The sequence below is a fragment of the Melanostigma gelatinosum genome, assembly GCF_949748355.1.
Source record: "Melanostigma gelatinosum genome assembly, chromosome: 3".
NCBI classification, from domain to species: domain Eukaryota; kingdom Metazoa; phylum Chordata; class Actinopteri; order Perciformes; family Zoarcidae; genus Melanostigma; species Melanostigma gelatinosum.
Window position 1 is genome coordinate 2,143,747 of NC_136636.1, and position 17,712 is coordinate 2,161,458.

A 17,712-nucleotide genomic window follows, 5' to 3' on the forward strand; every position below is an offset into this window, starting at 1 on the left:
GTTTAAAACTGTTTCAAACTGTTTCAAAGTATTTCAAACTGTTTTAAACTATTTCAAACTGTTTTAAACTGTTTCAAACTGTTTCAAACTGTTTAAAACTGTCTCAAACTGTTTCAAACTGTTTTAAACTATTTCAAACTGTTTCAAACTGTTTCAAACTGTTTCAAACTGTTTAAAACTGTTTAAAACTGTTTAAAACTGTTTTAAACTATTTCAAACTGTTTAAAATTGCGACCGTGATCCAGGAGAAAATACATTTCCCCTTGAAATGTAATTGAGATTTGAGTTTTGTTGTATGGGAACATTTGTTTCCCTAGGAGAAAGGGTTAGATCCATATATGATCAGTTTGGAAAAGCAATCAGTGCTTTTTTCACACTTCAGTTGCCGGGACTGGAGAATAAACTCTTCTCACCAAGACTTTTATGCAAATTCTTATCTGTGGCGTCAGTAAGCCCTTACAAAATGGATGAAAAAAAGTAAATAGCCTCCGTCTGCACCGTCTGCCAGTCGGTCTCACAAGACTAATCAACCAAAGACACCAAAGTGTGCTTTCCGAAGTGCACTGTTCTCTGATGCAATTTCAGATTCCAGTATTGAAAAGCTTCCTCTTTTTGCTCGCCTGACTTGAACCCCACTCAGCCCAACGTGTGGAACGATTCCAGCTGGGATGTTCAGCAGCATGACGTAGACTATTTCTACATGCTCCAGCAGCTTCTTTCAATCAATTCACGACACAGAATATGAAAGTCCCTCTCACACAAACTATACCGTTCTTACATTGTGCTTGTTTAGGTTAGAAAAGATCGAAATCAGATCAGAAAAGCCTTTATTAATCCCCAGAGAATTCAGGTGTTACAAGAACAGCAGGATAGAATGAAGTACCAATGAACAGCAACAAGTAGGAAATAAGTAATTAGAAGTATACACATTAGAAATGTAACTCAAACCTGCTGTTCACAATGCAAATAAAGCAACACTGTTTGAACCTTATGTCTGTGTAGACACTCGGTCTGTCTCTGTCTGTCTGTCTGTCTGTCTGTCTGTCTGTCTGTCTGTCTGTCTGTGTCTGTCTGTGTCTGTCTGTCTGTCTGTCTGTCTGTCTCTCTGTCTGTCTCTGTCTCTGTCTGTGTCTGTCTCTGTCTGTGTCTGTCTCTGTCTGTCTCTGTCTGTCTGTCTGTCTGTGTCTGTGTCTGTCTGTCTCTGTCTGTCTGTCTCTGTCTGTCTCTGTCTGTCTGTCTGTCTCTGTCTGTCTGTGTCTGTGTCTGTGTCTGTGTCTGTGTCTGTGTCTGTCTGTGTCTGTGTCTGTGTCTCGGTCTGTGTCTGTGTCTGTCTCTGTCTGTCTCTGTCTGTCTGTGTCTGTCTGTCTGTCTGTCTGTCTGTCTGTCTGTCTGTCTGTCTCTGTCTCTGTCTCTGTCTCTGTCTGTGTCTCTGTCTGTGTCTGTCTCTGGTTACAGTGCGGTGGTTCTCTCCTTTGGTCCTAATGATGTGATTCACTTAAACATTGTAATATTGGTGTGAATTGCAGGAAGAGGCTTCGTTTAGTCACTGGTTCAGACTGTCTCCAACAGAAACAAACACTTCAGTTTTCAGGTGTTCCTGACAAGCAGCCACTTCAAAAAAGCACATGCAAAAGGTTTGGTTATTTGCAGAAGTGACGCGCTGTATGTTTGTTTCCTGCTGCAGAGAACAGGGTTGTGGGGCGCCGCCACAGCGTTGAGTTCTCAGTGTTTTCTTCTTACTTGAATCCTTTCACTTCTGCTTGCAAAAAAACAAGATGCTGGCAGTCAAAAAGCAAGACGGCGACGGCCAAAATGTCAAACTCAAGACTCACAACCACATCCGACTACATCCACTTCTTATATCTTATATATAATGACCTCAAGTGATGTCACTTGAGTCTGAATCGGTTGAAGACTACAACTTCTTAAAGTACAGAAATCTGGAGGTGTGGGGTAAGAAAAGAAGGACCGTCTGTAGCCCGCTGCTCATCGCTGCTGCAGGCTGGAGGCCCTGGGTTACATCAACCCATCTACCACCCAGCGCTCAGCGGTCACATTGCATTGTGGGTAATGTAGTCGCAAGTTTTGACAAGAGAGTAGAATGTGTGGCATAAAAAAGACAACATCTCGTTTTTGGTCTTTGCTTCGTGAGTTTGACAGTTAGAGGAGTACAATGCTGAATCTTCTGATTCCCTTCATTTATACCATTATTAAACATTTCATGTGATCACACAGACAATATATATATATTATTCTTTTGGAATGTAATCCACCATGAAACACTTAATTTAGTGGTGATGCAAAGAGATGTAGATTCATAAAGATAATATATATAATATAATATAATATGAGATCCGGGAGGTTTTGACTGCTCACCCGAAGCCAAATGTTTTAGTCATTGGCAGAATAAGAGATAGAAACCCCTTTTCTGGTACATATATTTGATCTAGTACGCTTCAGCTTTTCAATTGAATTTGAGATGAGGAGTCACGGCGATATATTGCGATTGTATTAGCAGACGGAGTCCTCTTCGTCCTTGGCCTGCATGAAGCCAACATGAATGATTTGGAGGCACACGCACGAGCGACTGAATTCTGAATGTCTTTTTTTGTTGATAAAAATTCTCAATGTTCTATTTTCAGCCGCAGAAACCTCAGGAATGATTCAACTGTGAGAGAATTAGAGAGTAAATCAGTAATTGAAAACATTATAGCTGCAGCCAACACCAACGTATGGAGAGACAATGTGTAGTGAGCGATCCGCTGAATCAGCAGCTCCCCCGGCTCTACAGAGCTGTAATGTGACTTTTTTTAGCTCATTATTTAACCTACAACTTTACTCTTCCGGTTCACTCTCAGCACTCTCCTACTGTCACGTTTAAAGAGAATAGTACGTAAGAAGCTGCTGCACACTACCTGCTCAGCAGCAAACAGCAGACTCAGTGAAAGACTAGCTGGGGAACAAAGAGACAGATATCTCCCTCAGGAGGTGCTGGGGACCAAAAACAGAGCTGGAAGAGAGAGAATATCGGACACAAAGACTCTGAATGAATCATCATGTTGCTCTGTAACTGCTGAGCAAGCAAACAAGTTCAACATATCAACTTAGAAAGTGATGAAATGCCAATGTTGTGTTCCCATTACATTACAGTCATTTAGCAGATGCTTTTATCCAAAGCGACTTACAGTAAGTGTATTCATCATCGGCATTCAAGAGAACTCTCGTCACCGGAAGTCATAAGAGCATCTCCTTTTATACACAAGCATCTAAGAGCAGAAACCAGAGCAACAGTGCAGAAACAAACCAAGACAATAAGTGCAACAAACTAATACAAAACATGTCATGATTCATTGCAGTCAGTACGTATCGACCTCTTGACACATTGACCGCTTGTGTCGAGCACACATCCAGCTTAAACAACAATGACACAGCCATGATTGGTGTTTCTAGTCTCTCATTTCACGTGAAAGTTGACTTCATGTACGGACTGTGTCCACCACAGAAGAAGCTCTTCAGAGGATGCTGTTCACACTCTGTTACAGTTCACGCTTTACAAATACCACTGCAATGCACAGAGGACTTGTTTTATGGAAACAAAGAAAACATGGAATCAATAATGTTCTTAGAGAGGTACACTACCGTGAGAGAAGAGAGGAAGGGAAGAACGATGCAAGGAGGAAAGGAATGAATAAATAAATGAAGTGAAAGAAAGAAAACAGGATGAAGAGAAATAATAGCAGAGGGATGTGTAATGTGCTTCAGTAAATGTCGCTTTGTCTGGTTTTTATTTCCCAGTATGGAGACCGCTATGATGATGAGACAATGTGTTGTTTGAGAGAGACTGAGAAAAGAAAAGAAAGAACAAAGAAAACAGAATCAATGTGCTTTAATGATTAAAAACACAACAGAAAGAAAGAGGGGAAGAAGTGAGAAAAGGACAGAAAATAAAAACAATGTACTTGATGGAAGAAAAGAGGACGAAAGAAAAAAGTAAACAGACAAAAGTATATTGACATAAAAGAAAGGAGTAAAGAGAAACGGTGATTTGGTGATTTGGTGCGAGTAATACAACGATGGACTCCCCGTGAACGTTGTATTAACCTCTGAGCACTGGAATGGAGCGTCTCAGTCGGTGGTTCATTGCAGTCTGACGGCACATGTTCATTGTTGATGGAAGACAGGAACGGTGGAGCGGAGGTGAAGAGGTCGCTGGAATAAACGTTTCTCCTGTGACGAGCTCTCTGAAGGCGGAGCTCGTCTTATTGACCTCGTGTGTTTCAGCAACAAGGAAGCGTTCCCGACACAGTGATTGTGTCTTTTAACTTCCTGTCTGCACAGGAAGTGGGGATGTGATCATCTTTACCTTCATTTTCATCATACATCATACGTTTAGTATCTGCATGTGACGGCTCAGAAGGCCTCCGTGTGAGGACTGGATGATTTTTGTCGTAATCAGAAGAAATACATATTTCAATAAAAATACAAAACGCACAATTGTGTGACTGTGTATGCTAATCAAGCGGCATTTCGCTCAGAATGTAAACGGAAAAAGTGTAACTGATTTCATGAAGCAGAGGATTGTGGGCCTTTACTTCCTGTTTGTTGTTGGAGCAGCTGACAGCAGAGCGATGTTGAGCTGTTGAGGCTGAACTTTGCACTCTGGACTAACTCACTGAGGATTTATAGCCGTTACAATCATTTGACGTCCATATTGTCAACATGTTAGAAGTTCTGCAGGATCTCCAGGACAGATTTCTGAGCAAAAGCACTTAAAAGGTGAAATCCTTCTCGTGTTATACGCAGGTTTACAACCGACATGCCTCTGTACTAATGGTGGCTGGGAGGGTCAGGTCATGCAATATTCATCATGCATGCGACGTCAGAAAGGATGAATTCTTCATTGTTATAAGCTATAAGTTGTCAACTATGGATGTGAAATAAGATAAGATGTATAATTCATAATGATTCTGCGCTCGACTGTGTGCTGGAGAAACGAGGCATGCTGAGAAAGGAAAAGTAAAAAGATAGAAAGCTGCACACCTTTCTTTGTGCGGTTGAGTGACATTTATTAAAACCAGCGACGTCTCAGCCGCGAGCTCTCGCCGCCTTTTTCCGTCTCACTTTTAAGACGTCTGTGTGCAGAAACATCGGTGGCTTCATGAAATGTGGAACAGCGCTCTTTCCTCTGGTGTGCTCCTTTCAAGTCGTCTCTTAGGTTCTTCGATCGCAGTAACTTTTTCTTCAACCTTTAGGACGAACTCTTGGAAGAACCCTTGAAGGGTCATTGACAAGAAAAATCAATAAAAAACATGTTTTATGTCAAACCCACACTCTTGGAAATGAAGGTGCCAACTAGAACCTTATAGGGTTCTTCGACTCCAATGGCAGAACCTGTTTTGGTTCCTGGTGGAACCTTTCATGTAGTTCCACCTGGAAACCTTTCAGAGGGTTCAACCATGAACTCAACATAAAGGAGAGAACCATCTGTGAAAGGTTCACCTGAGAGCCCTTCTATGGTGCAACGCCTCTATGGGGCTTCTATCCCGAACATATCCCCCTCTAAGGGTGCTAACCAGAACCCATTCAGGGGGTTCTACTAAAAACCCCATTTATATTCCAAGGATTCTTAGTGTGGGGGGGTTCACAGGAAGTATCTCTCAACAATCTTTTTCTAATGGTTCTTTGGATGAAAAGGGTTCTCAATGGAACCCATAGTCTCACAAAGAACCCTTGACAAGCCCTTTCTTTAAAAAAGAAAAGGGTTGTTTGGAAGCAAATGGTTGTGATTGTGCAGAATATCTTATCTCATCATGAAATACACAGATTCAGGAAGCGAGGCGGTCCGTGACCCACTGTGTTTTGTGTCTCCTCAGGTGGAATCTGTATCGCTCAGTCACTGAAGATCCCTCACGACCACAAACCCTCCGACTTTGATAAAATCATCCGTCTGCTGCTGGACACTCGGTACGCCAGGGCAGTCATCCTGTTCGCCTCCGACGAGGACATCCGGTAAAATGACTCCTCGTTAAGCGCTGTTAAGTTTGAATGACGACAGACGACCAGGTTGATTAAACGGACTGAACTGTTTACTTTAACAACTAAATACATCTGCCTAGAAATGTGCTTTCAACTTTGACCTTTTATTTTACCTTAGCATTGTTATTACTAATATTATGTTATCTTTTTTATATTTATGTTTGGTTTGCTGCACTGCCCGTTTCCATCAGCTCTGCACCAACAGGACCAACAGGATCCTGTGTTAACTTAATAACCCAGTGTTATTGCTGTTGTTCTATATTAATGTTTGGTTCTTTACCCAAACTAAAGCTTGGTGTTATGTCTGTTATACGGATTGTAAAGCCCTCTAAGTCAAACGTGAGATTCGTGAGATTGGGCTGTGTAAATAAAATTGAATTGAACTGTTATAATCTCCTCTACAGCTCTTAAAACATTCATATTGCTATTTGTCATTGATTGTTAACAATGTGTGAATCCTTTGCACATCGATTTGTACTATTGACAGCTTTAAGGCAAAACCTGAGATTGTTGAGTCAAATCAACCCCTTGGTGCCCTCCCCATTGTGTTGGTGCTATAATATAGCCAAATGCAAAGATTTTTGGTCTGCAACATTTATTCAACTTTCAGAATAAAGTTCAGTTCCATTATGAAAGAAAAATAACTTTCTGTGAACGTCAAAGGCTGCCTGCATGTGACTCTGTGGTGGTGTGTGTCTGGATCCAGGGGTATCCTGAATGCCAGTAAACGGGCGGACCAGATCGGTCACTTCCTGTGGATCGGTTCAGACAGCTGGGGGGCCAAGAACAGTCCCATCCACCAGCTGGAGGACGCTGCCGTGGGAGCTGTCACCATCCTGCCGAAGAGAGCCACCATCAGCGGTCAGTTCTTTCACATCCCTGTCACCTTATCTGACGATGCTCTTCGGTCACCACGCGTGTGGATATGTCAGAATGTGCTTGCTCGTTCGTTTGTGTGAACTTGTGTCATGTTCTCGTCTCTGGAGCCGACTGACTGGTCCTTTGAAAAGAACGAATCTTCGTTGAGAACATTCACTCTTCACTCTGTGCATCATCTTAACAGGAGACAGTATTTGGCCATGGTGAACATGCAATATGTATTTTTAAACATTTTGGAAAATGATTTTCTTTCTCTGTGACAGTTCGATGTTCAGATTGATACCACTCTCATGTCTGTGCAGTAGCTACATTTAAAGCTACATCCTGTTAGCTTAGCTTAGCATAAATACTTGAAACGGGGGGAAACAGCTAGCATGGCCCTCTCCAAATGTCATACAATCCTTCTACTAGCTCCTCTTAAGCTCACTGACTAACATGTTATATCTTGTTTGTTTACTGAAGTTTAAGATATTATTTGCTGTTTTGCAGGGATTGCGTCTTTATGCTAAGCTAAGCTAACCAGCAGCCGACTGCTGCTTAATAAGTATCACACAGACATGATATGGTATCAATCTGAACATCGAACCTTCGGCAAGAAATCGAATAAACGTTTTTCTTAAAATGCCCTTTTCTTTGCTACGAAAAACACATTTCACCGACATGCGGTGCACTTTCCAGAAACACGAGCCCTGACAGGTGGAGCTCGGTGTGTGTGTGTGTGTGTGTGTGTCCTTGGATCTGCCTGGAGGGGGTCTGACGGGTGGTGCGCTAATAAACATTGGTCCCTCTTCGATGGGCTCCGTGATCCCTTTTGTCCCCTCGTTTTTTGACAAATGATTTAAGGAAATGGCCGTTTTTCTGGGCATAAAGACGATGGGGGAGATCACTGGGCCGTGACGGTCAGTCTGGGTAACTCGGGTATGAGGGCGGAAGACCCATTCCATCAGAGGCTGTGAGACACGAGAGAAGAGGTGAGCGGGAGAGGAAGGTTTGCCTCATGATGACCACATTAAGCTGCTGCGGGGCACTTACCAACGCCTCATTCCTCCCGCTCGCTCTTAACAGGTTTTGTAATTTGGTTAAACCAATTTTTATGTATCAGCATGCACCAAGTCAGCACAAAACTGTACTAATGACGGTCTTAAAACTAGATTCCGACACAACGACCCTCCTCAAGACGGCCCTATAACGTCAGACCTTTTGGTGTTGCGCTGCACATTTCCTTTAATTTCCTTTACTTGCTTCAGAGCCGAAGGAGCAGGTCGACTCGGGCAACACGATGTTAGTACAACTGACACATTAAAGTGGTTGATTCCTTTCAATACTTTTCTTACTGTTCATATCGTAGTTAAAGGTAAATTTCTCCGTTCCGTTTGTGTCTTTGGAGGAGTCCAGTCGAGGGATCTCCTGCCAGCAGCCAAAGACGAGAGATTATCATGTGAACCTTCAGTTTATTCAGGATTTATCTGAAAAAGACAAATTCATTTCCATTCCCAATGTTTCCATTATTTACACCAACACCTGTTAAGAGTCACTGATGGACACGCCCCGTCTCGTTTGTCTAATCTGTGTGGTTACGAGTTGGCTCGCCGTTTCCCACCAATCTGTATGCTAAGCTAAGACAACCAGCTGCTGTAGCTTCATATTCACCAAACAGACATGAGAGATATCAATCTGAGGGTTACGGTTCACGATTCCTTTCAACAACAAAACATCTTCAAACAACTGTATTTATTCAAGTTTCTCGACAAAAACTATATTTGACATGATTACACGTGAACACATCATGAACATCACCGAAGCACAATACTCATTTTTACTGAATGGACCTTGAACGCATCATAATGTAACTTGAGATGCTAGCTCCGTTATTTAGCCTTGCAGGACTGTGCTGCTAGCAGCTAACAGCTAACGTTAACTAGCTCTCCTCCTGCCGATTTCAATACGGACGTGTTGTTCACACTGAAGTATTATCAGGGAAAAAAGTCGTGGCGAGGGACACGAAAAAACCCGACATTTCGTATCCCTGTACAAGAAACCTATAGATTGTATCTTGTGACCATTTCACAAACTGTCGTGATTAGGGTTGGGTATCGTTTGGGTTTTTTTCCGATACCGGTGCTAAAACGGTGCCTGAACCGAAACTTTTTTCTTCAAATTGAACAATATATTAACTGTTAAAGTATACTGTAAATATAAATAAATACAAAACACTTGGCTTCAAACTACAGCTTCAAACTTTTTAACTTCAAACTATGAACAATATATTAACTGTTAACAGTTTACGGCATACTTAAATAAATATCGATAAAATAAATACAAAACACACACACACTCTGTACACACACGACAGCTTCAAACTTCAGCAATTATTTTGCAGAGATATGAGCATATTTGCCTTCTCATTTTATTTTACCAGTTGGTGGCGGCGATGCTATCGTTAGCATCGGTCCCCGGACGAGCTAACCTAGAGCTAACGAGTAGTGTAAAAAAAGTATTTCAATCGGCTCAGGCACCGAAAGGAAGCACCGAAATCTGCGTTGCATTTCGGTCCGGTAGATACCGGTCTGATCGCACAGCTAAGATGTGACTGGGTTTCTGCTGCGTCTTCACACCGTACCGTCACTGAGTGTCGTAACACCGGCTGTGTTCCTTGTGTGGTGTCACATACATGTCCACAAGAGAAACATCTGGTCTGTTTCAGCAGATGAATCAGAATCTCTGTTTGTGGTTTTGGGTCACATTCTCTTTCATTGTCTTCTCCGACCTCTGAAAATATATACAACTCGTGTAAATGCAAATTAGTGCCGCCTGTCTGAGCACAGTAGCTGATGATGGCTGAGAGCGAACGCAAGAGAGAGGGAGCGAGGCGAAGATGGAAAACATGAAAGTCTGGGGGAAAAAAATAGAAATCAAGGGAAGACAAAAGAGCAAAGATCCATAAATGCAGCGAGACGAGGAGAGGAAGGTGAGGAGTGAGTTGAGGATGAAGAAGGATGAAGGCTGTGGGAACTGTTCCCCGCTGAGTCTACGGCCTCCAGCTGAGACGGATTCACTTCCCAGAGTCAGTTTCGCCCTCTAATCTGCAAATCTCCGTCTAATATCAGGCGGCTATAGAATACTGAACTTCACACAAACATTGTTGCGCAACACCTTGTTATAAAATGGAATTGTCTTTTGGTTTTTTCGCTTCATTAAGCGATGGATTGTGTGTCAACAATTCCTGTGACATAGAAGAGGGTTAATGCCCCCAACGTCTCGAACACCTCCACTTCATCAAATCAAAAGTATTAAGTCGTTAATAACATGAAATAATTAATCATTTGAAGTATAAAATGTAGTTTCTTTCCACTCTGCAGCGTACCACAACTTGACTCAGTGCATTTATTTACTGTATGTCGAGATGGAAAGAGGAAATGAACCAGAGAGAGGTTAGCGAGGACGGATGTCGATGCCTACACGTCACCCCGCTCAGTGTTAGCGCAGAGAGAAATGCTAATTCTATATATTATGCATGAAAGAGAGGCAACCTTTCACGGCTGCGGACAAAAAAAGACAGTTAATATTACTTCATTCATACATTTTTGTTCAGTCCCTTTGCTGAGCTGTTACGGTAAAAATCAACACTTTATTAAGCTGCAGAGGTCTGAAGATAAAATGATCTCCCATCAATACCACAGAGGAGCTACAGCATGAAATCTTTCCCAATTCCTCCTAAAAACAGTGGCGTCCTGAGTGCGGCAGCGCTGCACATCGTGAGTGATGCTTTCTAATTAGAGATGATTTATTTATTTATCGTGATATCCAGACCGGCCGCTGTGTGATTCACGTTTCATTGCATCAGTGGTGCTCTGTGCTTTAACTGGTGTAGCCCCAAAAAAACAACGAGTCTACCAGCGTTTTCCACATCAACACCAAATATCTAGCTCGGTTTGTTTGCTTTTTACAAGAGATGCTCTGCGTGGCCGTGCATGTGGCCGTGCATGTGGCCCTCTGTGGCTTTGTGTGGCCCTTTGCATGGCCTTATGTGTGGCTGTTTGCGTGGCTCTATGTGTGGCATTGTGTACGGTTCTGCGTGGCCCTTTGCATGGCCGTGCTTGTGGCTCTGTGTGGTTCTGTGTGGCCGTGCATGTGGCCGTGCATGTGGCCGTGCATGTGGCCGTGCTTGTGGCCGTGCTTGTTGCCCTCTATGGCTCTGTGTGGCTCTGTGTGGCCCTGTTCGTGGCCCTGTTCGTGGCCCTTGGTGTGGCCCTGCGTGTCCTCGCCTGCAGCAGTGTCTGGATGTCTGGATGGCCGTTTCCCGGAGAACGTATCGAATCCTCTGGGAACGCTCTCTGGCAGCCTGTCACAATGGATTCTTGTGGCTGCGCTGTGAGAACCAACACTAATCTGACAAACGGCAAAGAGATGGGAGGAGGAGACGCTTATCCGCTGACACTGATCATGCAAAGCAACCTCTCTCCTGCTTCACACCAACACTCTTTCTCCATCAGTGCACCTGTCCTTTATTTTTTTCACATTTAAGTGTCCTTTGCTCGAGCAGCCTTGTTACTGTTTACCTTCCTCTGTCCTTAAAATGTTCCCAAAACCTCCTCCGGGCAGAACGTGTTGACATTTTCTCTTTGTTGATTACATTGTAATCCCAAACAATAACCTAAAAATGATTCCTGTCACGGTACTTTCGTAAAGTTAAGTGACTGTTTAATGTTTAATGACCAAGATGTCCATAAAAACTTCAATTTATGAGTCCACCAGTGTGTAGCAATGGTATCCAAATGTGACTACAACATGTGTGCTGGTGCAGCATCATTGTTCTGCTCATGTAGGAAAGTAGATCGTAATACTTCTGTCCAACAAACCTTTGAATCATTTCTTTGTGTCTCCACCGGCAGAAGAAACACTTTCACCTCACAAGCTTCTGTTTTCTTCTCAAACTGAGGATTAGTCTTATCTTCAATCAGGCCATTTGTTTTCCCCACTCACTCAAGGCAGTAATTCTCTGTCTCTCTCCCTCTCTCTCTCTCTCTCTCTCTCTCTCTCATGTTTGTTTACTGGCTGCAGTTTTGGCTGTTACTCGAGCTCTTGGCAGTTGGTTTTAATTCCGGTCATTAGAGTCGTTGCTCGGCTCCAGCTTTAGCTGTGACCTCATGGCCTCTGTTTGTTTGGCTACTTTTTATTGGTTTTGTTGTTGGTTTCTCTCCAGCAGAGGAGAGCTGCGTCCTATACCAGGAGGAATTTTGTTCCACCAGGGGCGTGAATAGAGACAGGCAGTGCAGCTACCCTGGGGCCCCTCGGGTGGGGCCCGTAAAGAGAGTTGGACCTCTAACGTTGGACGGAGAGCGGCCCCTGTGAGGGCCTCAGTTTCTTCAAAGAATAACTCAAGTTCACTGGTAACATTTGCTACATATTCCCTCAAAAAGGCAAAAGATTTGTCACCTACAGATGTGCAGCGGTGATTGATCATGTGACGAGGCGATACAATATACAGGAGGCCATGTATGTGTGATAACAAGCTTATACGGCTCCGCAGCTCAGCCTCGCTTCAATTACCCAGTGGACACTCTTCTTTTGTCAGTACTGCAGAACAAAATCCCCGCGTTTCAAAAAGTATTTCACCCACAGAGCATTATATTCAAAGGGACGTCTGTAGAACTGTTACCAGGACCCCTCGAACTGTAAACAAGGTCAACTATGACTCTTGATGTTAAACGTCTTTCATCCACTACTTTTACGTTTGTAAAACTTTCCTTGAATCAAGAAAAACAATAAAAAAATCATCATCATGTAAAGTCTACGGGCTGAGAGGGATCTCGCTGGCGGGAGGAAGGTTTTAGTTTTGAGTAATTCTGTTGGACTGAATAGGCGCCGTCTTTGGGTTCGATATCGACTTCTTATAATAAATCCAGACGCTAGATCATCATGTCATGATTGACAAGCTGATGAAAAGCCCCAATAGGTCACCGTCTCTCATTTCTGAAAAGAAATCCACGCTGCTGCAAGAGTCTGAGGTCGCAGCTAATTAATACGATTTGTTGGGATTTCGTTTTTCTGCAGTTTTTTGAAGTCGAGGTTCAAAGACACATCGCTCTTTAATATTTGATCCATTCAGAAAAGACGCTGTTCTTTCGTTGGCAGACGATTTTACTAAATCTAAAGAAGCACTTGGAGTTTTGCTGCTTTTTATTGTTTTGTTTGAATTCTGACACTGCGACCGTAATTCGAGATGAAATGTGTTTCCCTCGTACACTTTAACTGTATGGGCAGGTACATCTGCAGGAGACAGAGTTGGACATAAAACTCCTCCTGGAGCTGCTGGGAATCAAAGATTTATCTCACTTTCCAGACTCAAACTTGATAATAAATTCTGCTACAAGACACACAGAGTGCAGAGAGACCCCGGTGGCTTTTAACTGCCCCGAGCAAACACGGCGCATTCGCCGGCACGTGAGCTCGCCACGTGTTTTGTGAAGCGCGCGATTTTCTCCGCGCTCTCAGAATGAACCCCTGCGACCGGACGCTTGCCGTCCTCGTTCAGCTGGTGTTAGCTGAGAGTCTGAAGAAAAGAAGGGAAGGCCTCTCGCTCGCGCTCACACCGGGAGGACTCGGGGTTCTGCCGGTGCTCACCGGTGATTACAGCTTTTGTGCCTCTGGGAGCGTTTGGAGAAAAGCTAGCTGCACGCTTCAATGAGCACAATGGGCCCATGGCAAAGATTTTCTGTCAGATTCATTATGATGTTCACATTCATCATACCCCCCCCCCCCCCCAAACAAAAGCAGCAGGCTGCACACATCATCACATGTATGAGTTTAAGAAACAGTTCGCAGCCTTCAGATGCTGACGGCTGAGTGGCTGAGAGGCCGTTTGTTGTGTTTTCAGCATCGATGGATGAATGACGGTTCGGTGATTCGATCTGAACGTCTCCAATGTATTCAAAATAATAAGAGAGCAATTCATAATTTTACCAATAGCTTGTTTTATAATAACTATTTTTTTAGTGCTGGGCAACGATTCAAATATTTAATCGCCATTAATCGCATGGATTTTTTGCGATTAATCGCATTGTTATGGCAAAGTTCAACAATGAATTATAAAGTAGTGTATTGCGCACTTTTATTTTAAAGCACTGCTATATGAACTAAAGGGCAATAACATTTGGTTCACGAGATGCAGGCAGCATGTTTCATACTTAATGTGAATATGATTCATACTTTGTTGGCATCTTATTCTGAAAACCGGATGTTCGTCTGAAGAAACCGGATGTTGTCTCACGTTAATGTTTCCGCTAACTTTCAAAGTCCTTCGCTCCCGATCTGTGCGTTTAAATGCGTTTACGGTGAATTTCAGCATATAGGTGCACTAACATGTGAGAGTCTGACGACAGGATGTTTGCTGCTTTTATCCCACTGTTCTTGTCATCCTCGTGTTGTTACGTCTGTGTATTGTCTCTTGTCTTTCAATAAAAAAATAATAATAATACATTTTAAAAAATGCGTTAACGCGCGATACAATAATTGTCGGCGTTAATTAATGAATGCGTTAACGCGAAATTAACGCGTTAACTTGCCCAGCACTACTATTTTTTGTCTGGACATCCATGTCAGTTTATTCAAAAAATAAGATGAAAAAATATGCTACATATCCCAATGAGTTATTATGGCCAGTTTAACGATGCAGGAGAACGATCACTGTGCCGACATTAACGACACGAGCGGTGAAATACTTGTCCCCCATCCTGGTGAAAGCAGCCACGGTGCGTGCAGAAGCAGTCTATGAAAGCAGTGCGTGTTAGGTTTTGGGGGTGAAGCTGGACAGACAGAGTGGATCTGCAGACACCGGCCTCCGCGCACCAGATGGCTACTCGTGATGCTGCCATCATGTCGTAGCAGGGATTTGATGCGACACACACACGCACACACACGCACACACACACAGTGGTTACGATGGCGGTTCAACGCCGCCCTGTGCCCTCCAGGTGAGAGGGCTAACGGAGCAGCTATAACCGTCACACACGTCACACAAACTATTCTAGGATCGCTCGGCCGAACAGCGCCGCGGCCCAGGACTGACCTCGGCTCGCGAGGTCTTTTCATCTGCGTGAAACTGCACTTTGGCTTCCAGAGCTCGAGCTTTGCTCAAGTCCCTTTTTACACAGCAGGACAGAAGTCACCGGTGAGAGTCTGACCTCAGCGAATAGTGAGTCATCTGAAACACTCAAAGTGTCTTCAAAGGTGATGCGTTGCTCTCACTCTGATGAAAAAAAGCAATAGTCTCGTTTTTCATTGCCAATAGACAAGGTTCCTGTCTTTTGTTTTATTGTGGTGACACGTTGGATGTCAGAACGCACAGAAGCAGCTTTACCAAACAGTGAAGACGTTCCTGTGGTTACTTTTATATCTATTACTTAATCAGTCTCTCCTTCAAACTCTCAAACAAAAGTTGTTGATCATCGGAGCGGTGGAGAGACGAACCGAGACGTCTTTGATGAGTTTAATTTGGTTTGTGTCGAGTGTGAATGACGTGTTTTACGATGACCAGCGAGGCTGAATGATTGTTTCTGTGAGTGAAGTCTGGCGGCTCTGGGCAGCAAATATGACGGATGTTTCTTTCAACACCTGACTCTTTGAATCGAGGGTTTATTTTCACCGAACGAGAGTTGGTGAATGTTGGAACGGTGCGAAGGCGCACGCAGACAGTTCGTGAGTTGGTTTCACGGCGGAAATGAACGTGTCGTGTTTCCATCACTGCTGATCAGAACTGGAGCCGATAGATGCCGATCAACTGTCCGTGGAATGAATAAAGAGCGTTCCCTTTCCCTCTGAAGACGAGCGTTGCTGGCGGATGTTGTTGGCTTTTTTGATTCCCAATTGGGCTACTGAATGTAACTACATTTGTTTTCCACATTATTATTTCTTGTGTGAAGATTAATGTGTTCCGATGTGTCACCGTGAAGAAAATATTTTCTATAGTGTCTCCCAGCTCGACTCCCGCTTTCTCTCAGACATATTGTCAACAGAACCGGAAAACATGTGTCTCTTTGCAGAAAGAGAAGTTCAGAGTTTCTGTCGTTGGAAGCGTCATTTGTTGTTGTTTGTGTCACAGTGAAGAGCGGGAGAAGAGCTCGTGACAGACGAGAGGACGGGGGGACGGAAGGGTGGCGCTTAGAGTGAAAGAGACAGAGAGACGTAAAAGACGAGAGGAGAACGCAAAAGACGGTGTGTTGCACAGGAAGGTGTGTGTGCGTGCGTGCGTGCGTGTGTGTGTGTGTGTGTGTGTGTGTGTGTGTGTGTGAGAGAGAGAGAGAGATGCTCAATCAATAGCTCTCCAGGGTTCAGAGGAAACTCACCCCCCCGGTTGTCTTCTTAATTATGCACGTGCTGCAATCACCTGATGTCTGTGAGGAAATGTACCGAGCCAAATTCCGGTTCTGATTAGTTGCTGCAATCACAGGGTCAGAGTGGCGGCTTCACTTTCAGGGCTGACAGATCGTTCTCAGGCCGAGGGCGGCAAAAAACAACACTTTGTCAAACGTCTCGCCGTCTGATACCGATGCACCAGGAACCCTTTGGCGTCTGACATTTTGATTATTTTAATATAAGTGACGTGTTTTCCGTCCTCCGGTTCTGCCGAGTGAAGTCGATGCAGAAGTGTCTAAAAAGCTGCATTCTCTCCAGTGTCCACCAGGGGGCGACTCCTCTGGTTGTATAGACGTCTATGAGAAAATGACTCTACTTCTCTCTTGATTTATTACCTCAGTAAACATTGTAAACTATCATTACTACCTCTTCTTCTTTATTTTCGTGTTCTTGTTCTTTTCCTGTTTGCTTTCCAATTTGTTTCAATCCAATGTGACGAGTGGAAGCTGACGCATGTTTGTATGAAGAGATATCGTACAAACTGTTGTATGACGATACGCTGATCAGTGTAACTACATCATTCCTCCACATGTTCGTGTTAGCATAAGGATAGCTGTTAGCTTGCTGCGATACAGTTCTTGTAAATTCTTCTTCTGGGGTTTTTGTCAGTTATCAAACGACTTCCTGGCACCTCCCTCTGGACCGGAGGAGGACCGACCCTGATATGCATGTTGCTCAGGAAACAAAGACGGACCTGTGAGACACAGATGTGTGTCTGAGTGGAAATCAAAGTGTCCTCGATCTCATCTGGATCTAATCGGATACGAGACATTCCAGATAACAAGTGGAAGTTAAGCCTGAGATTCAAATTGCATCTTTGAGGACAAAAAGTGCTTTGAGACTCGCTGAACACTGCAGCTTTATCAGGGGGTCCCAGCGGAGTCACTGCTCCCATCAGTGGAGCACTTACAGCTTGATAACTGGCAGCGAGGCAAGTAAACAAACTCGTATTGGTTTGTTTCCCTCTCTCGGCATGAACGCCCCTCACTCCAACGCAATACGTTTGAAACATTGAGCCGGCGATGGCGCTATAATGAGAGCGCTTCAGGTTGGGCAGCACGTTCACGCGATCAACACCAGTAGTTCAGAAGGGATTCCTAACGTCCACCACTCTCTCATGTTGCTGTTTGATTGTACATTTCGGTGGCTATTACACACAAACACACAGCCGCTCTGCTCCATACATCTTGTGCGTCACTTGTAACAACTGTCTGGCCCGTCTCAAGGTCCGATTCACGAGATATCTTACGCTAATATTATAACGTTCTACAGCTGAGGGCAATTTGGCCTTTTCTTATGTTTTTCTAATCTAAACAAAGTGATTTTATTTCCTAACCCTAACCGCCGCTTCACAACGCTGACTCAGCCCGTTCTCATTCCCAG

The 17,712-nt window shown here is 43.8% G+C and overlaps 1 protein-coding gene across 1 annotated transcript in view; it reads left to right on the forward strand.

Annotated features, from left to right (window-relative positions):
• grm7 (glutamate metabotropic receptor 7) overlaps nt 1–17,712 on the forward strand; it is a gene marked incomplete at its 5' end in the record, with an annotated part of 174,029 nt that overhangs the window by 80,794 nt on the left and 75,523 nt on the right. Inside the window, 2 exons of the mRNA XM_079265687.1 lie at nt 5,874–6,009; nt 6,743–6,897. Of these exons, the coding sequence (XP_079121813.1) occupies nt 5,874–6,009; nt 6,743–6,897 (291 nt within the window). The remainder of the gene's footprint in view (nt 1–5,873; nt 6,010–6,742; nt 6,898–17,712) is intronic.